The sequence below is a fragment of the Serinus canaria genome, chromosome 8, assembly GCF_022539315.1.
Source record: "Serinus canaria isolate serCan28SL12 chromosome 8, serCan2020, whole genome shotgun sequence".
In the NCBI taxonomy this organism is placed as follows: domain Eukaryota; kingdom Metazoa; phylum Chordata; class Aves; order Passeriformes; family Fringillidae; genus Serinus; species Serinus canaria.
In genome coordinates, this window is record NC_066322.1 from 29,386,866 (window position 1) to 29,413,128 (window position 26,263).

General features: G+C 51.2%; 2 protein-coding genes across 19 annotated transcripts; one reads left to right on the forward strand and one right to left on the reverse strand.

The window, feature by feature from the left end:
* Positions 1–8,523: 8,523 nt before the first annotated feature.
* Positions 8,524–13,676, reverse strand: LOC103823744 (C-type lectin domain family 2 member H-like). 8 transcript variants are annotated; one of them, XR_007778080.1, is made up of 7 exons: positions 12,371–13,676; positions 11,881–12,001; positions 10,067–11,005; positions 9,610–9,708; positions 9,357–9,520; positions 9,061–9,156; positions 8,814–8,978 (listed from the first exon to the last, which is right to left on the reverse strand). XR_007778080.1 is itself a non-coding variant. In XM_050977457.1 (6 exons), exons 2-6 carry the CDS (start codon positions 10,754–10,756, stop codon positions 8,524–8,526), a joined length of 825 nt encoding a protein of 274 aa, XP_050833414.1. In that variant the 5' UTR covers positions 10,757–11,005; positions 11,881–13,672. The 8 variants fall into 8 exon arrangements, 3 of the variants coding, with proteins under 3 accessions (XP_050833414.1, XP_050833413.1, XP_050833415.1); XM_050977457.1 differs by lacking the exon at positions 9,357–9,520 and having other exon boundaries at positions 8,524–8,978; positions 10,067–10,232; positions 10,748–11,005; positions 11,881–13,672; XM_050977456.1 differs by lacking the exon at positions 9,357–9,520 and having other exon boundaries at positions 8,524–8,978; positions 10,067–10,232; positions 10,700–11,005; positions 11,881–13,671.
* Positions 13,677–14,358: 682 nt separating this feature from the next.
* Positions 14,359–24,630, forward strand: LOC127059855 (uncharacterized). Of its 11 annotated transcripts, XR_007778091.1 has the most exons (9): positions 14,359–14,473; positions 15,723–15,756; positions 16,040–16,207; positions 16,566–16,664; positions 16,782–16,945; positions 17,146–17,241; positions 17,324–17,662; positions 18,193–18,256; positions 22,011–24,630. XR_007778091.1 is itself a non-coding variant. In XM_050977464.1 (6 exons), exons 2-6 carry the CDS (start codon positions 16,108–16,110, stop codon positions 18,252–18,254), a joined length of 696 nt encoding a protein of 231 aa, XP_050833421.1. In that variant the 5' UTR covers positions 14,384–14,507; positions 16,040–16,107; the 3' UTR covers positions 18,255–20,638. The 11 variants fall into 11 exon arrangements, 2 of the variants coding, with proteins under 2 accessions (XP_050833421.1, XP_050833422.1); XR_007778089.1 differs by having other exon boundaries at positions 17,324–18,256; XR_007778093.1 differs by lacking the exon at positions 22,011–24,630 and having other exon boundaries at positions 15,723–15,768; positions 17,324–20,640.
* The last annotated feature ends 1,633 nt before the right edge of the window (positions 24,631–26,263 follow it).

Here is a 26,263-nt window from a genome sequence, read left to right on the forward strand (position 1 = left end):
AAATAAAGGCATCTCTTCAGATTTCTTCCCACAGTTTTCCAACTGTACCACAGGGTCCTCACACAGAATCTGGCAAGTTGTTCCTGTTTCACTGCACCCCTCCAAAACCAGATTCTTTTTCTTAAATACAGCATGCTGGCCATTGCACTGCAGGTGGTGCATATAGCTGTGTCCTGGACAGCAAATAATTTTATGCCTGCCTTAACACAGAGCTCTCACCTTACCTTTTGCATTCAGTTTGAGCTGGACTTTTCATTCAAAACAAATATAATTTTCAAAAACAAGGATATGAAAGCCACAACTTATTTTTTAATTTAATTTGCAGAAAGAGTATGATTTTGTTGATGTGGGAAAAAAAGGGGGGAAAAAATTAATTATTTTTTCCAAACCTGCTTAGCATGCTCCACACTCAGCACAGCATGACTCAGAGCAGGGTGTGAGAGAGAAGGTAACACCAGCTGGGCAGTGCTTTGTTCTGGGTCCCTTCCACAGCAGCCACTGCTGAGGGCAGGAAGGTATTTCCATCCTGCAGGTGCTCACAGGTGACAGCAGGAGAGGGGCCACACTCCCCCTTCCAGCTGCAAGGGGCTCTCACCAACTGCAGCTCCATCTGCTCATAACCCAAGGAGCAATTTGACCATTTCCAGGCCAATTTGCTGGAAATCTTGTCTGCAGCCTGGTGTGTAGCTGGTTCAGCCCTCCCCCAAAAGATCATGTTCTACTCAAAAGTTTTTTTGCTAAAGGCCACAGAAGAAGGAAAATCCCCTTCTTGGTCTCAAGGCCAGATCTGGCGTCTTTGCTCTGTAAAACCACATTTTTTCTGTCACAAACTAATTTCCTGATCTGCTGACAGTCAGGGTCACTTTAACTTCACAAGTGAGATTTCTCTAGAAGGAACCAAACTATTTTGCAGTTTTGAAAACATCAAATGGCTCCATTTGCCCCAGGCAATGAAATAATTATACAAGGAGGATAGTAATCAGCTGCCTGTGAGTAGCACAGACAGACATTACTCTTCACCTCTGGCTGAGTAGGAGTTGCTTAATGAGATCTGCATTAAGTACCTGTAGATATTTAATGAGAGCCTTTTAAGGCAAAGCCACAAACAGCTACAAAAGCAGGGAGAGTCTTCTAATCCTGAGCCTTTCCCCCTCCTAGGGAAGGGGCAATTGACTATATAATCTGGTTTTTAATTTTTTTTCAGACTAAGCAGCACAACATATTTGGAAGTACAGCTTTGTAGGCTTTCCCCACAGTTCACAACAACAACAAGATTTTCTTTTGGCTAGCACAACATGTCTTCAGTTTCCAGACACCTTCCTATTTTCTCTTGAACCAGGAATACAGCTCTTTAATACCTACAAGGAAGAGAAGTCTTAGAAACAGAAAACAACCTGAATTAAATATGTTCTAATTGCACATGGGTGCAATCTCCTGTCTTCATATTGCAACTTTGTCTTCTTTTTTGTGGTGGCCAGTTCTGATAAATTATTTTAAGTTACTTTTCAGTGAGACTGTCCCTCCAGTCAGTCCACAGTGGACTGGTTTGTACACCAAAAGTACAGAACATGCAGCTAGGAGTGGAACAAGGATGAAGTCATCCCTTTTGTCAGCTGCTGACTCTTGTGTTGGGCTAATGAAACAAGTGAACCATATCTTATCATTAGTTCCAGCTGAAATCAGAACTGAGGAATTAGTACAAGAACACCAAGTAAAAGACAATTCACAGCCATTTCCTGACATGTTCCCTGTCAGACAAAAGCCCTGATATTATGAAATGCATGCATCTGCATCCCAGTATCTACCACTCCACTCAAGTTTCTTAAAAGTTCTGAATTTTGAAAAGGTTGTATTTTAGGCATCTGTAGTTGGTCAAACGTGAAATGAGCAATTTAAACATGGGGGAAAAAAAGTCTGAGCACTTAAAATTCAGTGGGCAAGTCTTAAAACAGCTTTATAAAACAAACAAGTATGTTTATTTTGAATCATTACTAAAACAGTTTACATAATATACAAACAAATATGCTATTAGGACAAATTTGAAAATAAGTTACAGTTGGGTTTTTTTTAAATAAAAAGCATTTGTCCAGTGAAATGTTCAAAATGTAAATGCCATCTTTTCCTTCCTGAGCTGTTAACCATCCAGAACAGCAGCACTTCCATGTCTTCTTACTGTTTTTATTACTACCCATTAAAATAGGAACATTGTCCATTGCTGGCTCTCAATAGTTAGAACAAATCCACCTCTGGTTTAAGTGAGCACAGCTCTGTGTTTCCCAAACTCTGCTCTTTTATTTGCTTCAGGTGATTTTGGTCAATTCCACTTAACACCCCCAACCTTGCCTAGCAGAAAGAATCCAGAAGCTCCAGCTCCTCAACAGGTTTTCCTGGTTCAATTTTTTTTTTTTTTTTTGTGCAACAGGACAGTTCAAAGGGCTTGTGAATGAAAGATGGGGCAAATCTCTCAGCTGCTACAAGAATTATTAATTTGAGAGCATCTTCACACATTCCTTCATACTCAATAAAACCAAATGGACATGGACCAATAGCTCAGAGCATGAAGTAACAGCAATGAAATAGAAGTGCTGCTATTCTCTTTATTTTTTTACCCGGAGTATTTAACAATAGAAACAGCTACTTGTTGTGAAGGACTCTTGACATGAGAGACTAAAAAACATTTTAAAAGCATGCTCTGCAAACCTGTTCTTTGCTAGAAATTTATACAGCAAGCAGCCACCTATACACAGATACAAGAAGAAAAGTTATTTTTTTAGGATATCAAGTACCACAAATAAATAGATTGTCTCAATGCAAAAATAATGATCTTAGTAAAAGGAGAAATAGCCTATATCTTCCTAAAGTTTTGTTTGGAAAGGAGATAGTATGTACACGGGGATGACATTTTATCATTTCCATCCAAATTTTACGACTTGCAAAACTTTGAAAAAGAGTAGAGAACTCTTGCAAGCAGCCAGGCAAAGAGGTACTGAGGAATTATTGAACTGACATCACTACTGACTTTAAGCAACCTTTGTACCTCATCTTTCTCTTCTTTCAGAACCATTTGAGACAGGCTCATTTAAGGAAGAAATGCTTGCTGAAAGGTTCTCTGCAGGTCACAGATCTTTCAAGCAATTTTGCTACTTCTGCAAGTGGCCAGAGATAGCTGACACCTATGTTGTGATCCAATGGATCAGGAAGAAGCTTGTGTTTAGACTCACACCACTTTATCATCATTTTCAGTTTATTTCTGATGTTAGAAGTAAGGTAAGCAATTCTGGGAGATGAAGGTGATGGTTTTACATTCTGTTACCTTGTCAAATGTGATACCAGCTTTATGCACACCGGAGGAGGATCCTCACAGCAAAGCCAACAGTGCTTCAGCACAGGTTCAGAGGAGATGAGTGACTCTGAACTGAGGCACAGCAATGTGCAGCTCCAGGATACCAAGGCTGAATGCATCACTGAACACAATTTACCAACATGCAACAAGTTCCTTGCTTACACTCTGTAGTTTACTTAGCAAAGTCCCAGTTACTTTGGCAGAAACAACTCTGCCAGCTGGTGCAAAGGCTCTGCACAGAAAGGACTGGTTTGCTGCTGCCTGAGCTCAGCAGCCACACTAAGTTCTTCCCTGTTCTGCCTTGCACCACACGTTTTGTGTCTTCCTCCTTTCCCAAGAGCTCTCCAGCAACTTTTATGTGCACCCCTCTAGAGGGAGGCCCTTTTCAGGCCAAACAGGCAGCACAAGATGAGATATCCGGCTCCACAGTCCACTCAGCTTATCTGTGTCCATGCCATTGTAAGAACTAGGAACATCTGAACTGGTGAACTTTGCCCAGAGGAAATCCCGGACTTTCTCCTCCACTTCTTGAAAGGTGAGGCTCTTTCTCAGTGACTGCTCATCCAGGAGAACTGTCAGCACAAGGGCCACGTCCTTAAACGCTGCATTCTCATGGTCACAGTACTCCTAAAAGATTAAGGTGGAACCTGCAGGCAGTGACTCAAATCGATGCACCACTGCCACCTTCCTGCCTTCACTGAACCCAGAGCTGAGCTCTGTGTCCACCTCCAGCTTGACAGTGTCACTGTCCAGCACAGCCTTGTCCACCCCATCGATGCTGATCGTGGTGGCATTCTGGGACCAGGCAAAAGCATTGGCAGCATTGGCAATCTCATTGCTCAGACATCTCAGGGCCTTCTCAGCTCCCTGGCCAGCTGTGAGCAGCAGGATAGCAGGTTCCAGATGCACATGGGAACCTTCCCAGGAGCTGCAGGCAGTGACCCTAATGATGGGACAGCCCCAGAACCCTCCCAGCAGCTGCAGGCATGACCCCAGTTTAAAGGTAGGGATGATGTCTGTGGGCTAGAGAATTACAGGTAGGGTGTGGGAGCTGAGCAGGTTTTTAGGGATTTTTTTGTTTTAGGGCTTTTTGCAGGAGTTTTTTTGGTTTGGTTTGGTTTGGTTTTTTTTTAAGGAATTTTTTGGGAATGTTTAGGATACCTATAGGGCTTTTTCAGGACTTTTACATGATTTTTTAGGGTGTTTTAAGGGCTTTCTTACTACTAATTAGATTTTTTTTAGTTTTGTTTTTTTTGGGGGGGTATTCTTGTGGCTTTTTAAGGGCTACTTAAAAGTTTTTATGGATTTTTTAGGACTTTTGAGGGCATGTGGAGGACTTTTTTAGGACTGTGGCATTTCTAGGGATTTTGAGGGAATTTTTAGGGATTTTTTAGGGTCTTATCAAGGTATTTTAAGGATTTTTGGGGTATTTTTCGACTTGTTTAAGGAACTTTCTTTTTAAGGTTCTTTGGGGATTTTTAGAGGTGTTTGAGGGGATTTTTAAAAGTAGGGTGTTTTTACAGTATTTTAAGGGTATTCTGAGGCTCTTTTTAGGTTTTTATGGGGTTTTTAGGGCACTTTGAAAACTAGGGCTTTTTTAGAGAATTGATAGGGTTTTTTAGGGTTGTTTCAGGGCATGACAGAAGATGAGGGGCAGCTTGAAGGGCACTGTGGGGGCTTGAGGGTGGCAGAGGGTGGGTGCTGAGGGAGGAACAGGGAGAGGGGACAGTGGGTGGCACCCAGAGATGCTGAGGGTGGCAGGGGCAGCTGGAAGGTGACACTGAGAAGCTGAGGGCACCACCCCTCAGCCCAGCCCTAAGCTCAGCCTAACCAGCCCCCCTAAGAACAGCCTTTTCCCCCAACAGCAGCCCTAACAGCAAGAGCAGAGCAGAACCCTCCTGGTGGGACAAGACAGCAACCCTCTCACCAGGACAACGACAGAACTCTCAGAGGACAACAAGATCCACTGCAAAAAGGTAGGGATGACATCTGAGGGTTAGAGTGCAACAGGTGGGGCTTGGAGGCTGAGAAGGTTTTTTTTCAGGATTTTTCTACAATTCTAAGGATATATAGGGGATTCCTGAAGGTTTCTTAGGACTTTTATTTTTTGCTTTTCAGAGTATTGGAAGGGGTTTTTAAAGACTATTTCAGGATTTTTTGGGATGTCATGGTAGGGGTTAGGATCAGAGGGGATGCTTGATGAAAATGAGTTTTAGGACTGCAGTGGAACGCATTTGACAGGGGCCAGTGGTGACAGAGCAGGTTGGTTAAGACACTGCTGGTCCAAAGGCTGTGAGATCTAGCACCAGTGGAGTCATGGTGGCTTGGGTCAGATGCTGGCAGCTTTGCAGGGGAGAAAACCAGGACAGTAAAACTCACCACCCCACGAGTTTGCCACATGTAAAGTGACACCAGGAACGTGGGCTGCTGAGTTTTGCTTCCCAGGGAAAAGGGCCGGTGTTGGTGCTCAGGGGCCTGTGGCCCGGAGTGGCCAGTTGTCTGCTAGGGTACTGAAAACCACAAAGCCCAGAGCTCCAGGCTCACTGCAGCTGCAAAAGGCATCCCAAGGGGAACACAAAACTGCCACCACATGGCTTCCACCACAGCTTTTTCCTTGGAGCCAGCCTTAGCCTGAGTGGCGGGCTGCCTGCTGGAATTCTGCATCGTGCAGGAAGCCTCCTGGACCCAAGCTGGCACCACTGCCTTTTGGTATTAATAGCAGGAGAACTACGTTACATTTTGAAGTACCCAAAAATTTTAAGGATATTGATTGTTAGTTTAGTTCTGTTTTATTTGAATATGATTTTAGTGTGGGTAAAATTAAGCAAAGTTAGATCTGAGTAATATTAAGTTATGTTTTAGTACTCTCTTGAGATAATTTTTTTACTAATAATTTATGTCCAGGTGGATTTCTGTCAGGTTTAAGTGTTGCTCAGTTTGGACGAAGTCAAGTTTCAGTCTTCTTCACTTTAAGCCTTTTCATGTTCTATTCCAGTTGTATTAAGGTCAATTTTTATTCAGTATTAGAGATGTAACTATAAATTCTCTTAAGTGTGCCTATAATGCTACTGAGGTGACATTGAATTCCACTGCAATTAATTTTGAGTCCTAAGTTCATTTTGTTTCAATGTGTTTGTTTACATTGCAAGACACAGCTATTTTCTTCTAGAGATAAGACAGATCCAACTGAAACAGCTGTGGTGCAACACTGATGAACACCTGCTTTTGGATAGAAGCAGATACAGTTTGTTGGGCCCTTGATCCTCTCACAGACTCCACAGGTGTCAGGGCTGCTCTGCCTGACAGGATCATTTATTGTCATCTCTTCTGTTTTGTCTTCCATGGATAACACAGGAGAGTGGGTGGATGTTCTACATTATGGCTGTTATCCATTGCCAGCTGTTCAGTGTTTCATTGGTAGGGATACAGGAATGCTGGAAGAATATTGTCTCCAATTCCTGAGGCAGTCACTGCTGATCTATTGGTTCCATCATGTGAATTCAGTGATTTTTGTAACAGGCATTATTCATAAGATATTATTACCTTATTTTTAAGTGACTTTTCATGAACTTTGACATCTCTTTGTGTGACTATCTGCAGACACCTGTCACTTTGGGATCTCTGTTTTGTTCTCCAGCTGCAGATGCATTTCTTTGAACAGGCTGCAGCCATTCCCTGCACTGCCTGCTCAGCCTTTGGTCCCTTCTCTTGCTCCAGCAGGGCTGCTGTGCCTTGACCCAGGGCTGTCTCATGGTTTTCCTGTGTTTTCAGAGTTCCAGGATAAGATCTCTGGGCTCTGTCAAAAGCCTCATCTGAGCTGAGGCTCCTGTGTCTTTCCCAGCCCTTTTGTGACACATCCTCATGGGACAGGGCTGTGCCCTGCTGAGGGCAAGGCAGCTTCTGCTCTGTGGGGATCAGACACAGCCCCAGGTACTCTCACAGGAGCACTCCAGCAGTGTGCTGTGTTTGGGGCATCTCAGAGCTGCTGTTATTGAGAGATTTGTTTTGAAGGTATGTGAGGGAGAGCCTCCCAGTGAGGGTCTGGGCTCTGGCCAGGCCCTGGCTCTACCTGGCTGGAAAATTGCCAACAAACCCAGATGTTTTTTGCCTCAAAACTCTATTCAAGTCACTTGGACTTGGCAATTGGACCCTATAGCAATAGGACAGCCGGATCTATTTTTAAAGTGAGCTTGGACACCTTTCCTGGGAATGGCTCTCCAGGTCCTCACTGAAATTAGCTTTGTCAGCTGCTGCAGCCTCTGGGTGAGGGTGCAGTATTTAAGACATTGATAATCATCCAATTTCACTAATGACAAGCTTTTTCTGACTTATTCTTGATTACTGTAAGATTCTTGTTTCGCTGCATGTATTGTTTTGTTTTGATGTTCCCTTCATGTTCATAGCAAGAGGCATGCATGTTATTTTTAAGGCAAAAAGAAAGGAGAATTGGCTCCTAAAGAATGTCTGAATAATGCATTATTTATATTAAACAAATTTTTAAAGGCTTTTCTGTAAGTGTCACAGTGAGGGGGGCTGTGACAAACCTTTCTGGGTCCCTGACTTCAGGTGAGGGTGGTGAAAATGAAAAGGAGCGGGTTCGATGGAGCTGCCCAGAAAGAACTTTAATAAAGGTGAAAAACAGCAAACGTGGAGAAGCCGTGCACAATACAAGGGGCGGGATCCAAAGATCCCAAACAAAGGGGAAGCAACAATATAGACACTCAGGGGTGGAACATTCTAGAACTGTAGCCATATAGGGGAAACAAGTAAGCAATAGGGGAGCAGAACTTGGGCAACTTAACATAAGAACAGCCAAGGCTCATGGGGGAACTCTCAGGCTGGCCCTGAATTAAACAAATGATTCCCAGCGCTTGAAACCAATGCCTGGCTCTTTTGGGGTAAAATCCAGGTGAGTCTGAGTCACAGCTGGGACAAGTCCCACATATGAGGATCTTCACCCGAGTGTGCAATGGCAAGGCCTGGCTGATTTATGGACTGAGGGAGAAGGCAGAAGAAGCAGCTCTGGGCTGGGTTATGGAACTGGCAGTGAATTACCTTCTCAAAGGCAGCAGCTTGGACTGTCCTCCTCTGAAGCTGAGAGAGAGAGAGAGAGCAGCTGACAGACCCTTCTTCACAGTCTAGTGCCTGATGCCAAAAGTGAGATTCCTCCTCAGCACGTGTCAGCTGTTCTTCCTCTTCCAAAGACAGCCCAAAACTGTCATATTCAGGCTGTTTGTGACAAATTCGAAGATCCCCGGGAGATGTGGATTTCCCATCTGATCCTGCTGTGTAATGAGGGCACTCCACTCACTCCAGGCAGCATCGGTGGCAGGATGGATTGCAGAGACTTCTCCTTTGCACACCCAGCCCAGCGCTGGCACTGGGGATGAAGAGGCACTGAGGTGACCCTGAGAGGAAGTGCAAGGCACATGGTGCAGCTGAGGAAGGACAGCCCTGTGCTGGGCTGAGAGGTGAAGCTGGCACTGCCCAGTGTGGAGAAGGTCCTTTCTGCAGCCCTTGTTACAGGGGAGCTTAGGCCTTGCTGCAGAGATGCAGCCGATGATCTGAGCAGGAATCACGGAAGAAGCTCTTGGAAGCCAAGTAGATACACTCGAAAGTGTCAGTGATAGCAGCCCTGCAAGAAGGAGCAGAGACAGAGCTGGATGCCAGGGGAACACCTTGTGTCCCTGTGCCCCCGGGCCCTGCCCGGCACTCACGAGTAGCTGTTGCTGTAGCTGTCGCTGCTGCTGCCCCCCCACAGCAGACTCTCAGCTCGTTGGCGCATCCCAAGCCAGTAATTGCCATTCCAAATCCTGCCAAGGAGAGAGGAATGGGAGCTGCACAGGCCCCTCAAGGAGACACGAGCCCAGGGCTCCCCCCACATGCTGGGGCTCCTTCCCTGCAAGGCCCTGGCCCAGGGCTGCACCCCCGGCCCTGCGAGCACCAAGCTCAGCCCAGGAGCACCCCCAGGCTCCTCTCAGCCACCTCACACCACCCGCAGCCCCTCACTCACCATGTCCTCATCCTTGGGAACAGCCAGCGAAGCCCCGAGCTCAGAGCACCAGTCCTGACCCTGCTCCCAAGTGCCATAATCCCGTGAGAAGTAGTAGCAGACCCCATTGAACCCAACCCAGCCAGGGGGACAGCGCAGAACCAACAGCGGAGTCGCAGGTGTACCTGGGAAGGGGAAGTGGAGAAGGTCTGAGGATTCCCCTCTGCAGGAAGCAGGCAGCCCGCTCTGCCCCAGGCTGCTGCCCCTCCCTTACCTGCCTGCACAGCCAAGGCCACCCCCAAAGCCAGCACCAGCAGCAGGAGCAGCAGAATCAGCACCGCCATGCCCACGGGATGGGACCTGAACCATTCACCTGGAGCAGGAAAGAGCTGCTGGCTGCCAGAAGCAGAGCCAGCCCTGCAATCTGCTCAGCCCGTGCCCAGGGAGCAGAGCAGGGAGCCCTCAGCCAGCGTGGCCCTCACTCAGCTGGCAGCCAGAGCGCCAAGAGCCTGCACACAGGCAGGGACACAGCTGTGGGGACAGGCTGCAGCAGGAGAACTGCACAGCCTTGGGGGCAGCTGGGGCTCTTGCTTCCAGCCACTGATGAGGCCCAGCAGAGCACGAGGCCTCTTCCAGACATCGGGAAAAAGCCACACACCTGCCAGCCCTGTCCTTGGGAGGTGACACTGTCCCCTCTCTAGAGGCCAATGGGGTGGTGGCCCTGTACTCACCCTGGAATCTTCTCAGGTCCCTTTTGTGTTCATTGCCGGTTGCTGATGTGCCCTGGGGACCCAGGGGCTCCCTCACACTCCCATCACTGGTGCAGGCTTCATCCTTCACATCTTCACTCACTGCAATTGCCCAAGTGGCATCCCCCTGCTTATGCCAAGTTGTGGTCTTGTTCACAGGGGTTCGAAGATGAGGGAAGAGACGAGAAAGTTGACTCCATGTATCAGAAGCTTGATTTATTATTATATGATAGATAATATATTAAAACTATACTAAAAGAATAGAGGAAAGGATTTCACTACAAGGCTAAGCTAAGAATAGAAAAGGAATGAATAACAAAGGTCTTCTCTCAGACCGAGACCGGCCGGACAGGTGAACTGTGATTGGCTCTTAATTGGAAACAGCCTGATGAGGCCAATCACAGATTCCCCCTGTTGCATTCCACAGCAGCAGATAAGAATTGTTTACAGTTTGTTCCTGAGGCCTCTCAGTTTCTCAGGAGGGGAAAAATCCTAAGGAAAGGATTTTTCATAAAACATGTCGGTGATACCAAGTGGCTTCTTGTGCCTCAGGTAAGAGTGTAACCCTGGCTGCTGGTCCCTCCTGGGGTTCCAAGGGCTCCCCCACACTCTCACCACTGGTACAGGATCCATTCTCCACATCTTCACTCACTGCACGCTCACATTTGGCATCCCCCTGCTTATGCCGAGTGGCTTCCTGCGCAGCAGGCAAGTGTGCAACCCCGGCTGCTGGTCCCTCCTGGATAGGCAGGTGCTCCTTCACAGCACCATGAATGGAGCAGAGTTCACTCTCCTCCAGCTCACAGCCTGCATCTCTCTGCCTGGAGCAAACAGCGCCTTGCTCCCGAGACATCAGGAGTGCCGGCAGATCCTTTCAGAGATCGGCCTCGGGAACAGCTTTACACCCGCGCTGATGGCACCCTGGAAGGGACACGATGAGAGGTCACTGCTGGTGCCGGCCCAGCGGTACCCCGAGGCTCAGCAGGGCGGTGCCAGCTCTGGCTGCGCTCTCCCCGCTGCCCAGAGGTGCGGCAGCAGCTGCGGAGACAAGCACAGCCTCCGGCAGCTCTGCGGTGCCCGCAGCTGCGGCCCCTGTGGCTCTTCAGCCGCTGCAGCCCAGCTCCGTGCCGGGACGGGTTCTGACAGCGCCTGCGAGCTGCCGGCTGCTGCTGGCCCAGGGCAGCTGCGGCTCGGAGTCCGCCGGCCGCGGGGCAAGAAGCAGCGGCCCCGGGCTGCTCACCATCGTGCCCCGCATTCCCTGCCCCGGCGCCTTGGAGCCCGGCGACACCGAGCTCCGCCACTGCTGCTCGGGCTCCCTCCCTGCCTGTGAGCACGGAGCGGCTCCTGGCACACAGGGCAGCGCCGAGAAGCCTCGGCCCCGCAGCAGGCACGATGCGGCGCTTTCTGCCCGCACTCGGCGCCTGCAGCGCTTTGGGCTCTGAGGCACGTTCAAGTTCATCCCGTGCCAGCCCAGACACGGGTGGCACCGACACCTCCCGCCCGAGCAGCGGCCCCCAGCCCGGTGCCGCACGGCCGGGAACTGTCCCGGGCACGGAGCAGCCGCCTCCGACCTACCGAGATCAGCCGGGATGAGCCATCGCTGCCGCCGCACCGGCTCGTCCCCGGCGATCCGGGCACGGAGGAGACCACGGGCAGCCGCTCGCTCCGCCATCTCAGCGCAGGGGGGACACGGGGGAAGCCGGCACAAGGAACTCGCCAGAACCCCCCGGCCCTCACCGCGGCCCCCTCCGCCTGCAGCGACCCCGAGCTGGGGCAGCACCGACCGCGGGTCCCACCTGGGCTGGAGCCGCCTCCGAGCTCCGCCACCGCCGCTGGATGTCACGAATAGAAGCCTGCAGCCAGATTCCTTCTCCTTCAGTTTAAATTCAATTTTTTTTTAAAGTATTCTTAGAGATGCTACAAGTGAAAGAAGATAACAGAAATAGGCTGGAGCACCACTGGCACAGTAATTGATATTTTCCTCTTCCTCTTCTCCTTTCAAAAATATATGTAGATAACATGAACTTTGAAACTCTGTGGTTTGGGAGAAACACTCTTTTCCCCCTTTCTTTCGAAGAGATATGCGAGTTCTGAGACCCTGGGCCAATGCTCCCTGCATTTTATTTATGTTTTTACAATTTTTACAATTAAACAATTAATCAATAAGATTGACAAGGAAGATACAACTCAGGAGCTGGCCAGACAGCAGCCTCCAATTCTCTGGGTGATGCAAAGAGCAGTAGGGTGTGAAGACTGCTTTCCAGTGTGGGATTAATCCATAATCACCTGCTCACTGACATCAAAGTCACTTCTTAGAAGCCACTTGTTATTTCCCGAGGTGCAGGAGCTGGAGTGTTTGGCCAAGCCTGGGCAGAATGATGAAGAATATTCCTGTCAGATTTCTCCTTCTCTTCTTGTGCCAGCAAGAGGAACCCATCCTCGTTAGGGGTTTTGTTCCTGTGTGCCAGTGTGTAGGTCAGAGCTAAAGCAGTGCCCAGGAGCATTAATGATTTAATCTGCACCGCCCCCTCAGCCGTGTGAGCTCTGAGCAGGGCGCTGGGAAGTGGGGCCGAGCCAGTTTCGGGCAGTCGGACTCGGAGCTTGAGCGGTTTGGAGTCAACAGCGGAGACTGAGCTCCCTCTGTGGTCAGGGAGGGGAGACACCTTCCTCTGCAGGGAATGCTTTTCCAGCCGGGCTTTCTCTCCTGACAGCTCAAGTCTTGCCTCTTCAAGAGCAAACCAAGACGTGCCCCCAAGGGCTTTGCCGCTGGGAGCACTGGAAGAGATCCTGGGAACACTGGGAGGGAACTGGGAGGGAGAGTGGAAGCAGCGGGAATGACTAAGAAGGAGCACTGGGAGGGATATCAGGAGCACTGGGAGGGATATCAGGAGCCCTGGGAAGGAACAGTGTTCCCAGCTCCTGCCCAGTGCTCTCCCCATCCCTCCCAGGGCTTGCCAGGAAGAGGGATACTGGCAGGGAACTGGGAGGGAACTCCTCAGCACTCTGCAAGGTGCAGCAGCCCCAGGGGCGGCCAGTGAGAAGGAGGAAGTGCCCCCAGTCCCTCCCCAGTGCCCCCCAAAAGGGGGCAAAAAGCTTTTCTGTAATTGTGTTTGAACTGGGGAGGATTCCCATTCACATGTGATTTGAAGGGTCTCAGTTGAAGGAAAAGACACCTTTTTCATCATTTTCGTGCCTGCCTTGGCAGGCAATTACTGCTTTCCTTGATTTTCATGTTTAAATGGACGTAGAATACCTTTATGGCGCTGTTTGTATTTGGGGTTAAACTGAGGGGAGACCCTCCTTATGCATCATTTAGGGATCTAAATTGAGGGGGAACCTCCGTTCTCCCCTTGATTCAAGACTTTGAACTGCGGACAAGAGGGAGTTTCCCCTTGGTTTAATCCATGAAGCAATTGAAATAGAGCGGTGAGGATGGGCCGGCGCTGCCGGCTGGGCTCAGTTTCTCCCTGGCGATGGCAAATGCCGCCAGGCACCGAGCAATGCCACCGCACGCCCGGTACTGCCTGTGCCGCGCCCGCCGGCTCCAGCAGGGCTGGAAGCTCCATGGAGCAGCTCAGCGCCCGCTCCGCGCTCGGCCCTCCGAGCCCGGCACGGAGCGGGGCTCTGGACACATCCCCGCGGTGGGGCAGAGCCGCTGCACAGGCCTAGGGGATCCTTTATCCCCCGCTGCAGCTGCCAGAGGCCGAGGACACAGTCCTGGATCCTAGGCTGGAACCCCTGCTGCTTTACCTCTCGTTCTCTTGCAATGATTTGTGTCATAATAAATTCAAAAAATTCCCCCCAGTCGTGTCTCTTATTCTGGTGACCGGTGAGTGATCTCCCCCTGGCCTTTGCCAATCCTCGAGCCTTTCCTGCCGTGTTCTGTTGCCGGCCCACGGGGAGGAAGAGAGGGACAGAGCGGTTTTGCTGGCACTGGGCATCTGGCCAGGCTCAGCTCAACCCAAGAATCCCTGTAATTCACTGTTGAGACCCTCAGAAGCAGCATCCCCCGGGCTGCAGTTCTTCACCAGCTTCAACAGAGTGGGGCCCTATTTTCTTGGCAAGGTTTCTGCAGGACAGGGGTCACCTGACTCCTTCCCTCGCGTGGCTTCTGCTTCTGAATACCCACCCGACTCAGTTTCCCAATATAGCACCGGGACTCACTTTGGACTCACTAGAAAGCGAAAAGGCTCCGGCGATTTCCAAGGGGCGCCCGGCCGCGCCCTTCGCTCGCTCCTCCCGCCCCCCGCTCCTCCCCCGCACGCTGATTGGTCAAAACGGCCAAAAGCCGCTGCACACCCCCATCGGCACCATGGGGCACCAGCCCGAGAGCCCGCCGAGTCTGATCGGGTCACCCCGCAGCGGTGGCGGCATCCGGAGCCCGGCGAGGTGGTGGCGGAGCTCGGAGGCGGCTCCAGCCCAGGTGGGACCCGCGGTCGGTGCTGCCCCAGCTCGGGGTCGCTGCGGGCGGAGGGGGCCGCGGTGAGGGCCGGGGGGTTCTGGCGAGTTCCTCGTGCCGGCTTCCCCCGTGTCCCCCCTGCGCTGAGATGGCGGAGCGAGCGGCTGCCCGTGGTCTCCTCCGTGCCCGGATCGCCGGGGACGAGCCGGTGCGGCGGCAGCGATGGCTCATTCCGGCTGATCTCGGTAGGTCGGAGGCGGCTGCTCCGTGCCCGCGACAGTTCCCGGCCGTGCGGCACCGGGCTGGAGGCCGCTGCTCGGGCGGGAGGTGTCGGTGCCACCCGTGTCTGGGCTGGCACGGGATGAACTTGAACGTGCCTCAGAGCCCAAAGCGCTGCAGGCGCCGAGTGCGGGCAGAAAGCGCCGCATCGTGCCTGCTGCGGGGCCGAGGCTTCTCGGCGCTGCCCTCTGTGCCAGGAGCCGCTCCGTGCTCACAGGCAGGGAGGGAGCCCCAGCAGCAGTGGCGGACCTCGGTGTCGCCGGGCTCCAAGGCGCCTGGGCAGGGAATGCGGGGCACGATGTGAGCAGCCCGGGGCCGCTGCTTCTTGCCCCTCGGCTGGCGGACTCTGAGCCGCAGCTGCCCTGGGCCAGCAGCATGAGGCGGCCGGGCCGGAGCAGGAGGAGAGGCACAGAGCGCTTTTGCTGGCACCGGCGCAAATGTCTTTGCTGCCTGCTGGCAGGGAGAGGAGGCGGGAGAAAGTGCTGCAAAGTAAAGGGGAGAGAAAGACGGAAAAGGCTGGAGCGGTGGAAGGCGGCGGGGATGGCCATGGGGCAGGCGGGCATTTTGCTTTCCCTCCCTGTGGGAGGAAAAACATAAGAACTGTGAAATCCCTGCAGCAAAAGAGGGGAGAGATAGCAGGCGGAGGAAATCACTGACAATTGGGATTAATTTGATCTACCTGAACTGCAAAGGCTCGGCTGGGGGGGGGACGGCGGTGGGGGCTCCCGTCCCGCGGAAACCCGCGCTATGGAAAAGGGACCCAGACGGGCGGGCCTGGAGGAGACCCTCAGTGCCTGGGGAAGCGGCGTCTGAGGGCCCTCCCCGCTCCCGCTGCATACGGCCCCTCCATTGTCCGCCTCTCCCCTCGCTGCTCCCCCACACGCTGACGGTGAAATCTGCCACAACCCCTCCCACACCACCCTGGGCTCTGAATTACGCATCCTCCGGAGCGGTGGCGAGGCGGTGGCGGAGCTCGGAGGCGGCTCCAGCCCAGGTGGGACCCGCGGTCGGTGCTGCCCCAGCTCGGGGCTCGCTGCGGGCGGAGGCGGCTGCGGTGAGGGCCGGGGAGTTCTGGCGAGTTCCTCGTGCCGGCTTCCCCCCGTGTCCCCCCTGCGCTGAGATGGCGGAGCGAGCGGCTGCCCGCGGTCTCCTCCGTGCCCGGATCGCCGGGGACGAGCCGGTGCGGCAGCAGCGCCCCAGAGCTGGCACCGCCTTCCTGAGTCCCGGGGTCCCGCAGTGCTGGGACCAGCAGTGACCTCTCATCGTGTCCCTTTCAGGGTGCCATCAGCGCGGGGGTAAAGCTGTTCCCGAGGCCGATCTTTGAAAGGCGTTGACAGCGATTCTGATGTCTCGGGAGCATAACGCTGTTTGCTCCAGGCAGAAAGATGCAGGCTGTGAGCTGGAGAACAGATCAGCAACAGGAAATACACACAGAAGATTCCAGGGTGAGTACAGGGCCACCACCCCATTGGCCTCTAGACAGGGGACAGTGTCACCTCCCAAGGACAGGGCTGGCAGGTGTGTGGCTTTTTCCCGATGTCTGGAAGAGGCCTCGTGCTCTGCTGGGCCTCATCAGTGGCTGGAAGCAAGAGCCCCAGCTGCCCCCAAGGCTGTGCAGTTCTCCTGCTGCAGCCTGTCCCCACAGCTGTGTCCCTGCCTGTGTGCAGGCTCTTGGCGCTCTGGCTGCCAGCTGAGTGAGGGCCACGCTGGCTGAGGGCTCCCTGCTCTGCTCCCTGGGCATGGGCTGAGCAGATTGCAGGGCTGGCTCTGCTTCTGGCAGCCAGCAGCTCTTTCCTGCTCCAGGTGAATGGTTCAGGTCCCATCCCGTGGGCCTGGCGGTGCTGATTCTGCTGCTCCTGCTGCTGGTGCTGGCTTTGGGGGTGGCCTTGGCTGTGCAGGCAGGTAAGGGAGGGGCAGCAGCCTGGGCCCAGTTCCTTGGGGCAGAGCGAGCTCCCTGCTTCCTGCAGAGGGGAATCCTCAGACCTTCTCCACTTCTCCTTCCAGCACGACAGGTTCTAGTTACACCTGCGACTCCGCTGTTGGTTCTGGGCTGTCCCCCTGGCTGGGTTGGGTTCAATGGGGTCTGCTACTACTTGTCAAATGATTCCAGCACCTGGGAGCAGGGTCAGGAATGGTGCTCCGTGCTCGGGGCCTCCCTGGCTGTTCCCAAGAGTAAAGATGTGGTGAGTGAGGGGCTGCGGGTGGTGTGAGGTGGCTGAGAGGAGCCTGGGGGTGCTCCTGGGCTGGGCTTGGTGCTCGCAGGGCCGGGGGTGCAGCCCTGGGCCAGGGCCTTGCAGGGAAGGAGCCCCAGCATGTGGGAGGAGCCCTGGGCTCGTGTCTCCTTGAGGGGCCTGTGCAGCTCCCATTCCTCTCTCCTTGGCAGGATTTGGAATGGCAATTACTGGCTTGGGATGCGCCAACGAGCTGAGAGTCTGCTGTGGGGGGGCAGCAGCAGCGACAGCTACAGCAACAGCTACTCGTGAGTGCCGGGCAGGGCCCGGGGGCACAGGGACACAAGGTGTTCCCCTGGCATCCAGCTCTGTCTCTGCTCCTTCTTGCAGGGCTGCTATCACTGACACTTTCGAGTGTATCTACTTGGCTTCCAAGAGCTTCTTCCGTGATTCCTGCTCAGATCATCGGCTGCATCTCTGCAGCAAGGCCTAAGCTCCCCTGTAACAAGGGCTGCAGAAAGGACCTTCTCCACACTGGGCAGTGCCAACTTCACCTCTCAGCCCAGCACAGGGCTGTCCTTCCTCAGCTGCACCATGTGCCTTGCACTTCCTCTCAGGGTCACCTCAGAGCCTCTTCATCCCCAGTGCCAGCGCTGGGCTGGGTGTGCAAAGGAGAAGTCTCTGCAATCCATCCTGCCACCGATGCTGCCTGGAATGCCCTCATTATATGTGAGAAGCATGGCTCACTATTTAAATCTTTTATGGATGTTTATTAAAGGATAAAATCCAGCACTGGGGTGCTTTGCTATTTTCCAAAAGCCCGGGTTAGCTTTAACTATGTTCTCTATATACTGTTACATTATATGGCTACATGCATATTCAAAGGACTTTATACATATTCATACATTCCTTTGTGTTTCCATATTCTTTTCTTTGGTTTTAACCTTTGACTTGTCCTCCTACAATCTTCTCAACTAAACTAATATATTTTATTTTTTTTTGTGGTTCTATCTTGTTCTGTTTTCACTCGCTGATAACAAGGCCCCATAAATTCTTTATATATATATATATATATATCAGAAGCAGTAATTGTAAATTGTACTATATCAGGATTTTAGTGATCTATAAGAACTTGCAAAACAAAGGTTAATACATAAATGCCAACATCTAAATTTGTTATTTTTTAAGGATCTGTTATAAAATAACTGTTATCTCTTGAGTAACTGTTTGTAATAATTATTTGTTATTACATTCTCCAGCAAGCTCAGTTGGGAAATCCAAATTGCCCTGGGCTCTTGGAAATCATCATGAACTGGCCTGAAGGTGAGACTGGACTGTCCTTGGAAAATGTGAAAAACGACCCTCACTCTTAAATTCTTAAAGCTTTATTAAACCTTAAGAAAAAAAATACAACAACAGGCTGAATAAGGAAAAATTACCGTGCTGAGGGTCTCTGGGACTGTCAGCCACGTGCTTGTTTACAAAATGGATGCTCTGCCTTTTACCCTGAGCCCCTCCCACAGTTTTGTCAGTCAGCTCCTTCTCTGTCATCCACTGGTGGACATCACTTCCTTACACCTTGAATGGAGCTCAGGTGTTGTCCTGTGGCCCCTCCTGGTAATGAGCCAGCCCTCCCCAAATGCCCTGACTACTGAGGCTGCCTACAAGGGGGAGAGAAAGGGGACTGTAGGAGGACATATTACAGAACCAGCACGCTACATGTACAAAACTTCTCCTAACATACACATGATATCTATCTCTTAATTGTGAGAGCTAATCATCACATCATTCATCTATAAAAAAACCCTCTTTTCCGTTCCTGTGAGTCATTAGTCTCAAGTAACTTTCATTTTTGATTCTCATAATCTGCTCTTCTCAGAAAATTTTTGTAATTAATGATACTAGCATCTGTTGATGAGGGTGAGGACAGTGAGAACAGAAGGAAAAAAATTCAGGCTTTCTTTAGACAGACTTATTTGGAATGGAGAAAATGGGATCACAGATGTCTGGTATGGCTTTTTGACCCCCATCTACCTTGCCTATGGGGTTGCTATTCATAGCAGGTGTATCTTACTGGTGAGTACAGAGGCCAACTCAGTCTTGCCTTCTGGTTCCTGTTGCATTAAAAGACAGCTGAGGAATGATAGAGGTCTGGGGTGGCTTTCTTGCCCACCCCCCCCCCCCCCCCCGCCCCTTACCATGCCTCTGGGCTTGCTGCCTGCAGCAAGCTATAGAATCTTCTTGGTGTGTAGCAGTGTGACGTCATAGTTTGTCTCAGGTATCCCTGTCCTTTCCCAGGTGTCAATCACCTTTCCTCTCCCCACCCTGAAACCTGCTGGGTTGCTGTCTGTCAATCCTGGCATTCCAGAAGAGTGGCAAGTGATTGGCAGAGTTCAAAAGATGCCCTGCATCACTGGGGGGCCATTGGCCCACCCAAGTGTCCATTGCACCTGAGACCTGCCCACCCTGCACCTGGTTGGTGAGATCCCTACACCTTTCCTCCCCCTCTCCTTGGGCTTAAAAGAGCCAGCAACCGTGCAGTTCGGGATTCTGTTAGTAGTTGTTATGGGATTCAGAAGCGTGCCATCTGAATAAACTCTGGATCGAAACTCTCTGGCAGAATCTAGTCCTTTCCTTCACCTCACCTTAAAGCATCTGCACAAAGGTAAAACTGGTACCTCTGCTTGTCTGGACTTGTCTCCAGCGCCAGCTGCAGCTACCAGCCAGCCTGAGGTGCCACTGAGGTGAAAACACCTCAGTTGCCACCTTGAGATCAAGCAGCAGAGGCTAGACAAGACCATACAAGCCCCATCTGGATATATATTGGTAATTATTCCAATATTGGTGGTGAACACAGGGGCCAACCTCGTCTTGTCCTTTATTTCTTGTTTTACTCTACTGTAGTAGTGTTTTTTTATACTTTGTAATACTTTGTAATAATTTTGGTTTTGTATCCCAGTATTTTTCCCTTATGGTTTACCCCAGATTTTACCCCTCCCTCTACCTTTGTAATCCTTTTCATTTGCTGAGATCATCCCTAAATCCCTACCCTGGCTCTTTGTCAATCACTCAGTGTAGTATATGGTAGAGATAATTCTTGCTATATATGTGTATAAAACATTGTAAAATCCAAGTTATGTCTTTGACCACCCTGGCTGGGAGCAGAGTCTTATTCAATTAGTTCCCGGAAACCGTTAAGATAATATCAAGTCTGTTAATGTATGAATGAAACCTTCCTGGGCCATGATTGCTGACTTCCCTGGAATGTTTGAGCTGCTCACAAGGACCTGCACCTGGGAAGATTGCATCTACCAAACTCGAGCACGGAGCACCAGGTGCCACTCTGCTACATGTGGTTCACCCCGACTGAGCCCCGAATGCAGGCTCTTCCAAAGAGTTCAGACAACCATCCAGACACCTGGACTGACTTTTGTGTATTTCTGCACATGTATGGCCCCAGCTCTACATGTGAGGGGACACAAAGGAACGTTGGTCATTTCTGCCTCAGGCAGAATAAGCTGTATGTAAGCTAGCGGCATGTAACAGTCGGGGTGAACCACTGGGGAGACGCTGACGCTTTGTTGGTCGGATCTTGGTTCACCCAGAGCCGACACCCGGGGTTGACACTGCCTTGGCTGTGGTGGTTTTTTGAAATTCTATTTTTGTTAATGATCTAATAAATCTTTGTTAAGTTTTATTATAAATTTGGCTGCCGATTTGATCATTTATAACACTCAGCATCCCATCCTGTCCATCTAGAAGTTTTGGTCCAGGACGTCAAGTGATTAGCCAGAGGCTAGGGGGTCAACCCCCCAAGTGTTACTCCATACACTGTACTAAATGTCTATCCCCCAGTATCCATCCCTTAGGATCACTTCTTGGTTAGTAAAATTTTATCTACTTTTGGTTTCCACCTCCCTTTAAATGTAACCTTGGCACATCTCCTGGGGCTCTCAGCATGAGGCCCCCTGAGGTGTGGAGGCTCCAAGGAGCCCCAATTAAACCCCTGGATTAACCCCTGCTAAGAGTTGACCCTTTTATCTTCTACTGCTGTCTCTAGTGTCTCTTCTGCTGCAAAGGTGACTGGCCTAGCTGCCTTTGGTACCCTTGGGGCACAAGAGAGTGTCCCCCTGCTGTCGGCTGTTCCAGGGTTGCCCTCCCCACTACTGTCTGCTGAGTTGGGGCTGGCTGGGGGTTCCTGAGGGGCTCCCAGAGAGATGGGGAGGTTCCCTTAAGGACCAACACTATACTTGTTGGTCCTTAAGGGAACCGCCCCAATACCTCTTATGGTTCCGACAACAGATGCTTGTAATTCTCATCTATTAAAACAGGACAATTACATTAATAAATGATACAGTTCAAACTTCCTGCCCAAAGTATTAGATCTTCCAGCCAGCTTGAAGATTGTTTAACTATTCCACTTTTTTGACATCTTCAAGCTTCTTTGGTTCTCTCTTACCCAGTCTGGATGTTACATTCTATTCTTTGGGTTCTTTCACCAGCCTTTAATTCTGTTGCCATGAGTCCGCTCTCGCTCTGTGCTTGTCACAGCCCATTCAGTGAGGGGCAGCACCTGAAAGAAATCTCCCCACTGCGGGGTTAACACTGAAGGCAATGTGCATAGCACGGCCAAATATGTTTCATTATTTGAAAGGATAATTGAGTGTTAGTTACCCACCACTGCTGACACAAGAGGAACTGCATGGCCCAGGAAGCCCTACGTTCCCAGAGCAGCTTAGCACTTGGCCTAGCACCCTGTTCTGATGGCAGTAGTTTTCAGGGAATGTGAGTTAGAAAAGCAGTGGGTCACAGCCATTGCAGATACCCCTGTTTATAGGGATTTAATGTGGAAATGGAAACTTCAACACTATTAAATTTGATGGAAATCCCTGTACACGACTTTACATCAACCTTTTGGTAAACTTATACGTAGAGGCAAATTATTCTCCTTACAAGAACAGAGTGTCCACAGAGAGCCAGGGGCCACTTCAGCCAGCATGTAGTAACACAAACACACACACATGTGTATATATGTACATATATAAATATATATATTTATATATATCTGTTTTTCTAGGTGGGACAGCAGTTAGATGCATGGAGCCATGTATCCAGAGCCATGTCCCTGGGCGTGCCAGCCCGTGTGTGCACACAGGTGTTGCAGTGCAGGTCAGTCCTAGCAGTCAGTTTTATAACCCCCCCTATTTTATATTGTTATGACATTTTTTGTCATTAATGGTTTGTTCCTTTCCCCCCCGTCACTGGTTTTGCCCTAGTTGTCCATCTTCCCAAAGACCTGCCCTTTGTTCCCGAATGTTCCCTGTTCCTCCTGCCACTGACTGTCAACCCCTCCCTATATCTCCCCCTTTCTCTTGAAGCTTCCCTGTGATTCTTGTATCCTTCGAGGCCCCATTGGTTTGTTTAAACTGCTCTCCTCCCCTGTAATGCCCTATTGGTTTAAACATTGTATCCCCCCCTTGTGTTCCTCCCCTAGCTTTTCCCCATTGGTTAAAGTTTTGTACGCTCCCGTGAGACGTCCCCTGTATGTAAGTTGATGTGTACCTTTGCTCAGGGTTTTTCTGTCCCTGACTCTCCTGGGAATGAACATCTTTGGAAAACATACAGACGACCTCTGACTGTTCCTTGTCCCTATTCCCAACGCAGTTTACTTGTGCTGTAGAGCAGCTGTGACTGACAGCCACACCCTGGATCCAGCAGCTTTCTGGGTGTGCCCACTCTCACTGATGGTGTTGGGAGTTAACTGGGCTGAAGAAATCCGGCACCGCAGCACACAGGGACATGTGCAGAGCCAGTGCTCACACACACAGGTACCTGCTCACCTGCACAGAGCTCCTGTGCACCACAGCACCTGCTAGCAGCACACACCTGTGCTGCACAGACACTCACCTGTGCACAGTCCCTACCGATGCACGCGTGCCCCCAAGCACGAGACCTGTTGGCACGTAGAGCCTGAGCACAGCAACGTGTGCAGTGTCACACACACCAACACGCACCTGTCCTACACAGAGCCATGCTCACACCTGCAGAACCTGTGCACACTCACAAGCACAAGCACAGAGCTGTGCACAGCCCCACTCACAGCTGAGAGTGCAATGCGGCACCCGTGCCCACAGCAGGGCACACAGCACGTGCCCACGGCAGCACATCCCTGGGCACAGAGCTGTGCACAGCAGCACACACGTGCCCGGTGCAGAGAAGGACGTGTGCCCTCACACCTGGGCACAGCAGCACACATGTGCACACAGAGCCGGGCACACTGGCACACTGGCACAGCTGTCCTGGCCCCGACACTCCTGGGGTCTCTCCTCATGGCATCGTGACATGGTGGGCATGGGGACATTGTGGCACTGTTTAAAGAGCACCTTCTGTGCCCTTGGGGTGGGGACACACAGGCCTGTTCTAAAGGAAAGGTTAAAGAGGGACCACGCTGGATTCTTGCTTCTTGCTTTTCACCCTCCAAGGGCCAAACTGAGCTCGTTTTGCTGTCCCATGTTCCCCTAGAGCCTGACCAGCTCAAAGGAGAGGATTGGAAAGATTGATTGAGGGTCACTGCTGGTGCACAGCACACAGGGCATTTTTTACCCCTTACATTACCATGGGATGCTGGGGGAGGAACTAACAACAGCCTGAGCCCACTGCCTTAGGAGCTTGTGCTCTGTCAAGGGGCACCTTTTACTTCTTACCTGAGGAGGCGAATGTGTGGCCTCTGGTGCTGTGGAGGGCAGTTCACAGTCCCCTGGGGATACGGAAAGAAAAGCTCCAGGCCTCTCCGTGGGGGACAGTGACTTTGAAACAAAGTTTTTCATCAAGATTTCATCTCAGAAAGAAAGGGGGAAAGGTGTCTGTGTTATGCATGGAAATTTGAGTGGAAAACAACTGCAATTTCTAATAAATAATTCTCATCAATGTAAGGCCTCCTGGTTTCTAAAGTTTTGGTTTCTAAAGTTCAGTCTGACAGAAACCCATTTTCTGATGTACAACTGTCAGTGCTGACTTAAGGTACACTTTTACAAGGTATATATTTAGTTTTCTATAGCAGGGCTAGTGATTCTATGAGCGTCTGAATCCTTGCACTGTAACAAAGCCTTTGAATCCCAGCTATGAGAGGGCAGCCACAGGCAGGAAGACAGCTGCACCTAGTTACCAGGGGATTAAATTGGAACTGAAATAAACAGGGCAGGAGATTCTCCTCCTTTTAATGCCTTTAATAAAGTGATCAGCTCGAAAATGGGGGTTTTGGCAGATCTGCAGAGTTCTGCCACCACTCCCAGCAGTGAATCAGAAGTGGAGGATTTGCAGCGCTGTCCCCAAGGGGGCAGGCTCGGGAGTCCTGTCCTCGCAAGGCAGTGGAGTATTCCCAAGGTTTTTTGGTTAAGGTTGTCAGTTCAGCGGGTCCTGGGTCTGACTGACTCAGAACAGGAAAGCTCCACATTTGGGATCCTACTAACACTTCTGAGTTAGCTCCCTGGCTGTGGTGTTACATTGTATTTAAATAGTATGCACTGTCTGACCCCTCGAAAATGTAGGTTTATTCCAACCCTGTGATCCTCCCCTGAAGTATCTGTAATCCCACTGGCCCAAGTCTTATTCTGCACCCACCTCAAATCTCCGTGTTAAGCTGTGTGAGGGAGACCAGACGCTCTCTTGGCGCTTTCCTCCCTGGGCTCTCCCTCTCTCCCCTCCCTCCCCCTTCCCCCCTTCTCCCCCAGAAACCATGCTGCTCCCGGTGGTGGGAGCCCAAGAAACCCTCATGTAATTAGCACCCTCAGAAGCCATGTGGGGTCTCCTGCCTGCTGCTACCAGGGAATGTACAGCTTAGGGGGCCCTGCAGGGACTCCCCGGGGACATCCTCAAATAAACTGCACCAAAAGGCGCCAACTGTGAGGCTCAACCACCGACAACCCTAAGACGAATGTGGACCTCCATCGCCTCGCTGGCACAGTGCAGAACCCCCCAGAACACCGCTTCAGCTCTGCCTCTGGCAGGGGAGCTGCAGGGGAGGCCGCGCGGGGCCGCAGCTGCAGCCCCACCACCACCGTGCAGAGGCCTGCGAGACACCGCGCCGCCATCCCATCATCACAGCCTGAGCAGCTTTTAAGATCGCTGCTGGCAGCTGGCGTCTCCCCGCTGCTCAGAGCCGCCCGCGCCAGTCTGCTGCCACTTGGGGGGAGCCACTGCCGTGGTGGCAGAGCCCAGCCCACCGCTCCCTGCCTGGAGGCAGCAGGGGAGGGCCCCGTAGAGTGAGCAGGCCGTGCTGATCGCCGAGCCCAAGCAGCCGATTCCCTGGACCACAGCAGCGGCAAAAGAAGGAACCAAAGCCCACCAGTTTCCATGGAAGAGCCACCAGACGAGCAAGAAGCAGTTTTCAGCTTCGCCCGAGCCCCGCACCACCCCTAAAACTGCTTTTGTCAGTTCTGTGATCTCCTTCCTTGGTCTTACTCTTTCCCCGGCGCTTCTCCTTCTCCCTAACTACATTCCTAACCCGCCTTCCCCTAAACAAACCCCAGGGAGTCCACTCCGTCCTGCTAAGCCCAGCACAGCAGCCACATGGCTAAGCCTCAACATGGCTACTGCCATGTGTGCTGTGGCCACATGGCCTAGAGATCCAACACAGCCGTGACCACTTGTCAGCCAAGACTGCTCCAGCCACATGGCATGGCACCATCTTCTACTTCTCACAAAAATCGCTTTCTTCCCGCTTTTTCTCCCCCATGCCCCTTCCCTGTCTCTCATGAACCAACCCTCGCTCCAACTCCTAGTTCCTACCTTCCGCCTTCCAAATCCCACAAGGTAGGAGCTGTAACTGGAGAAGAAGCTAAGAAACCAAAACCCAAAGCTAAAGTACTTTGGTAATACCAGTTTTAACACCCTTGTGTATTTTGCTGAATTGAAAATTCTACTTTATGATCTCCTTTCCCTGTTATTCCAAGAGCAGGATAATATCCTTCTCTGCAATCCATACCCCGTTTTTCCTTATTTTGAGTAGTTCATGTCCTAGGGTGACTGTAATCCCCATTCGTGTGTGTAATTTATGCTGGATAATATGTTCTGTGCCTTTAAGAGTGGCAGAGTGAAAGTTTTGGTTTGGGCCTCTTATCAGCCGCTCGGGGAGACATACAGATAGCACCAGGACTTAGTGCTGCTTTTTGGCTTTTTGCCCTGCTTTTTGCCTTTGCTCTTGCTTCTTCTTCGCTTCTGCTTTGCTTGCTCTTGCTGTCCCCCCCCCCCCTCCCTTCTCATTAGTTAATTTAGCTAAACAGTCCAAATTCCTTTCTCGACTGCTTCCCCTGTGTGGACCTGATGAACCCG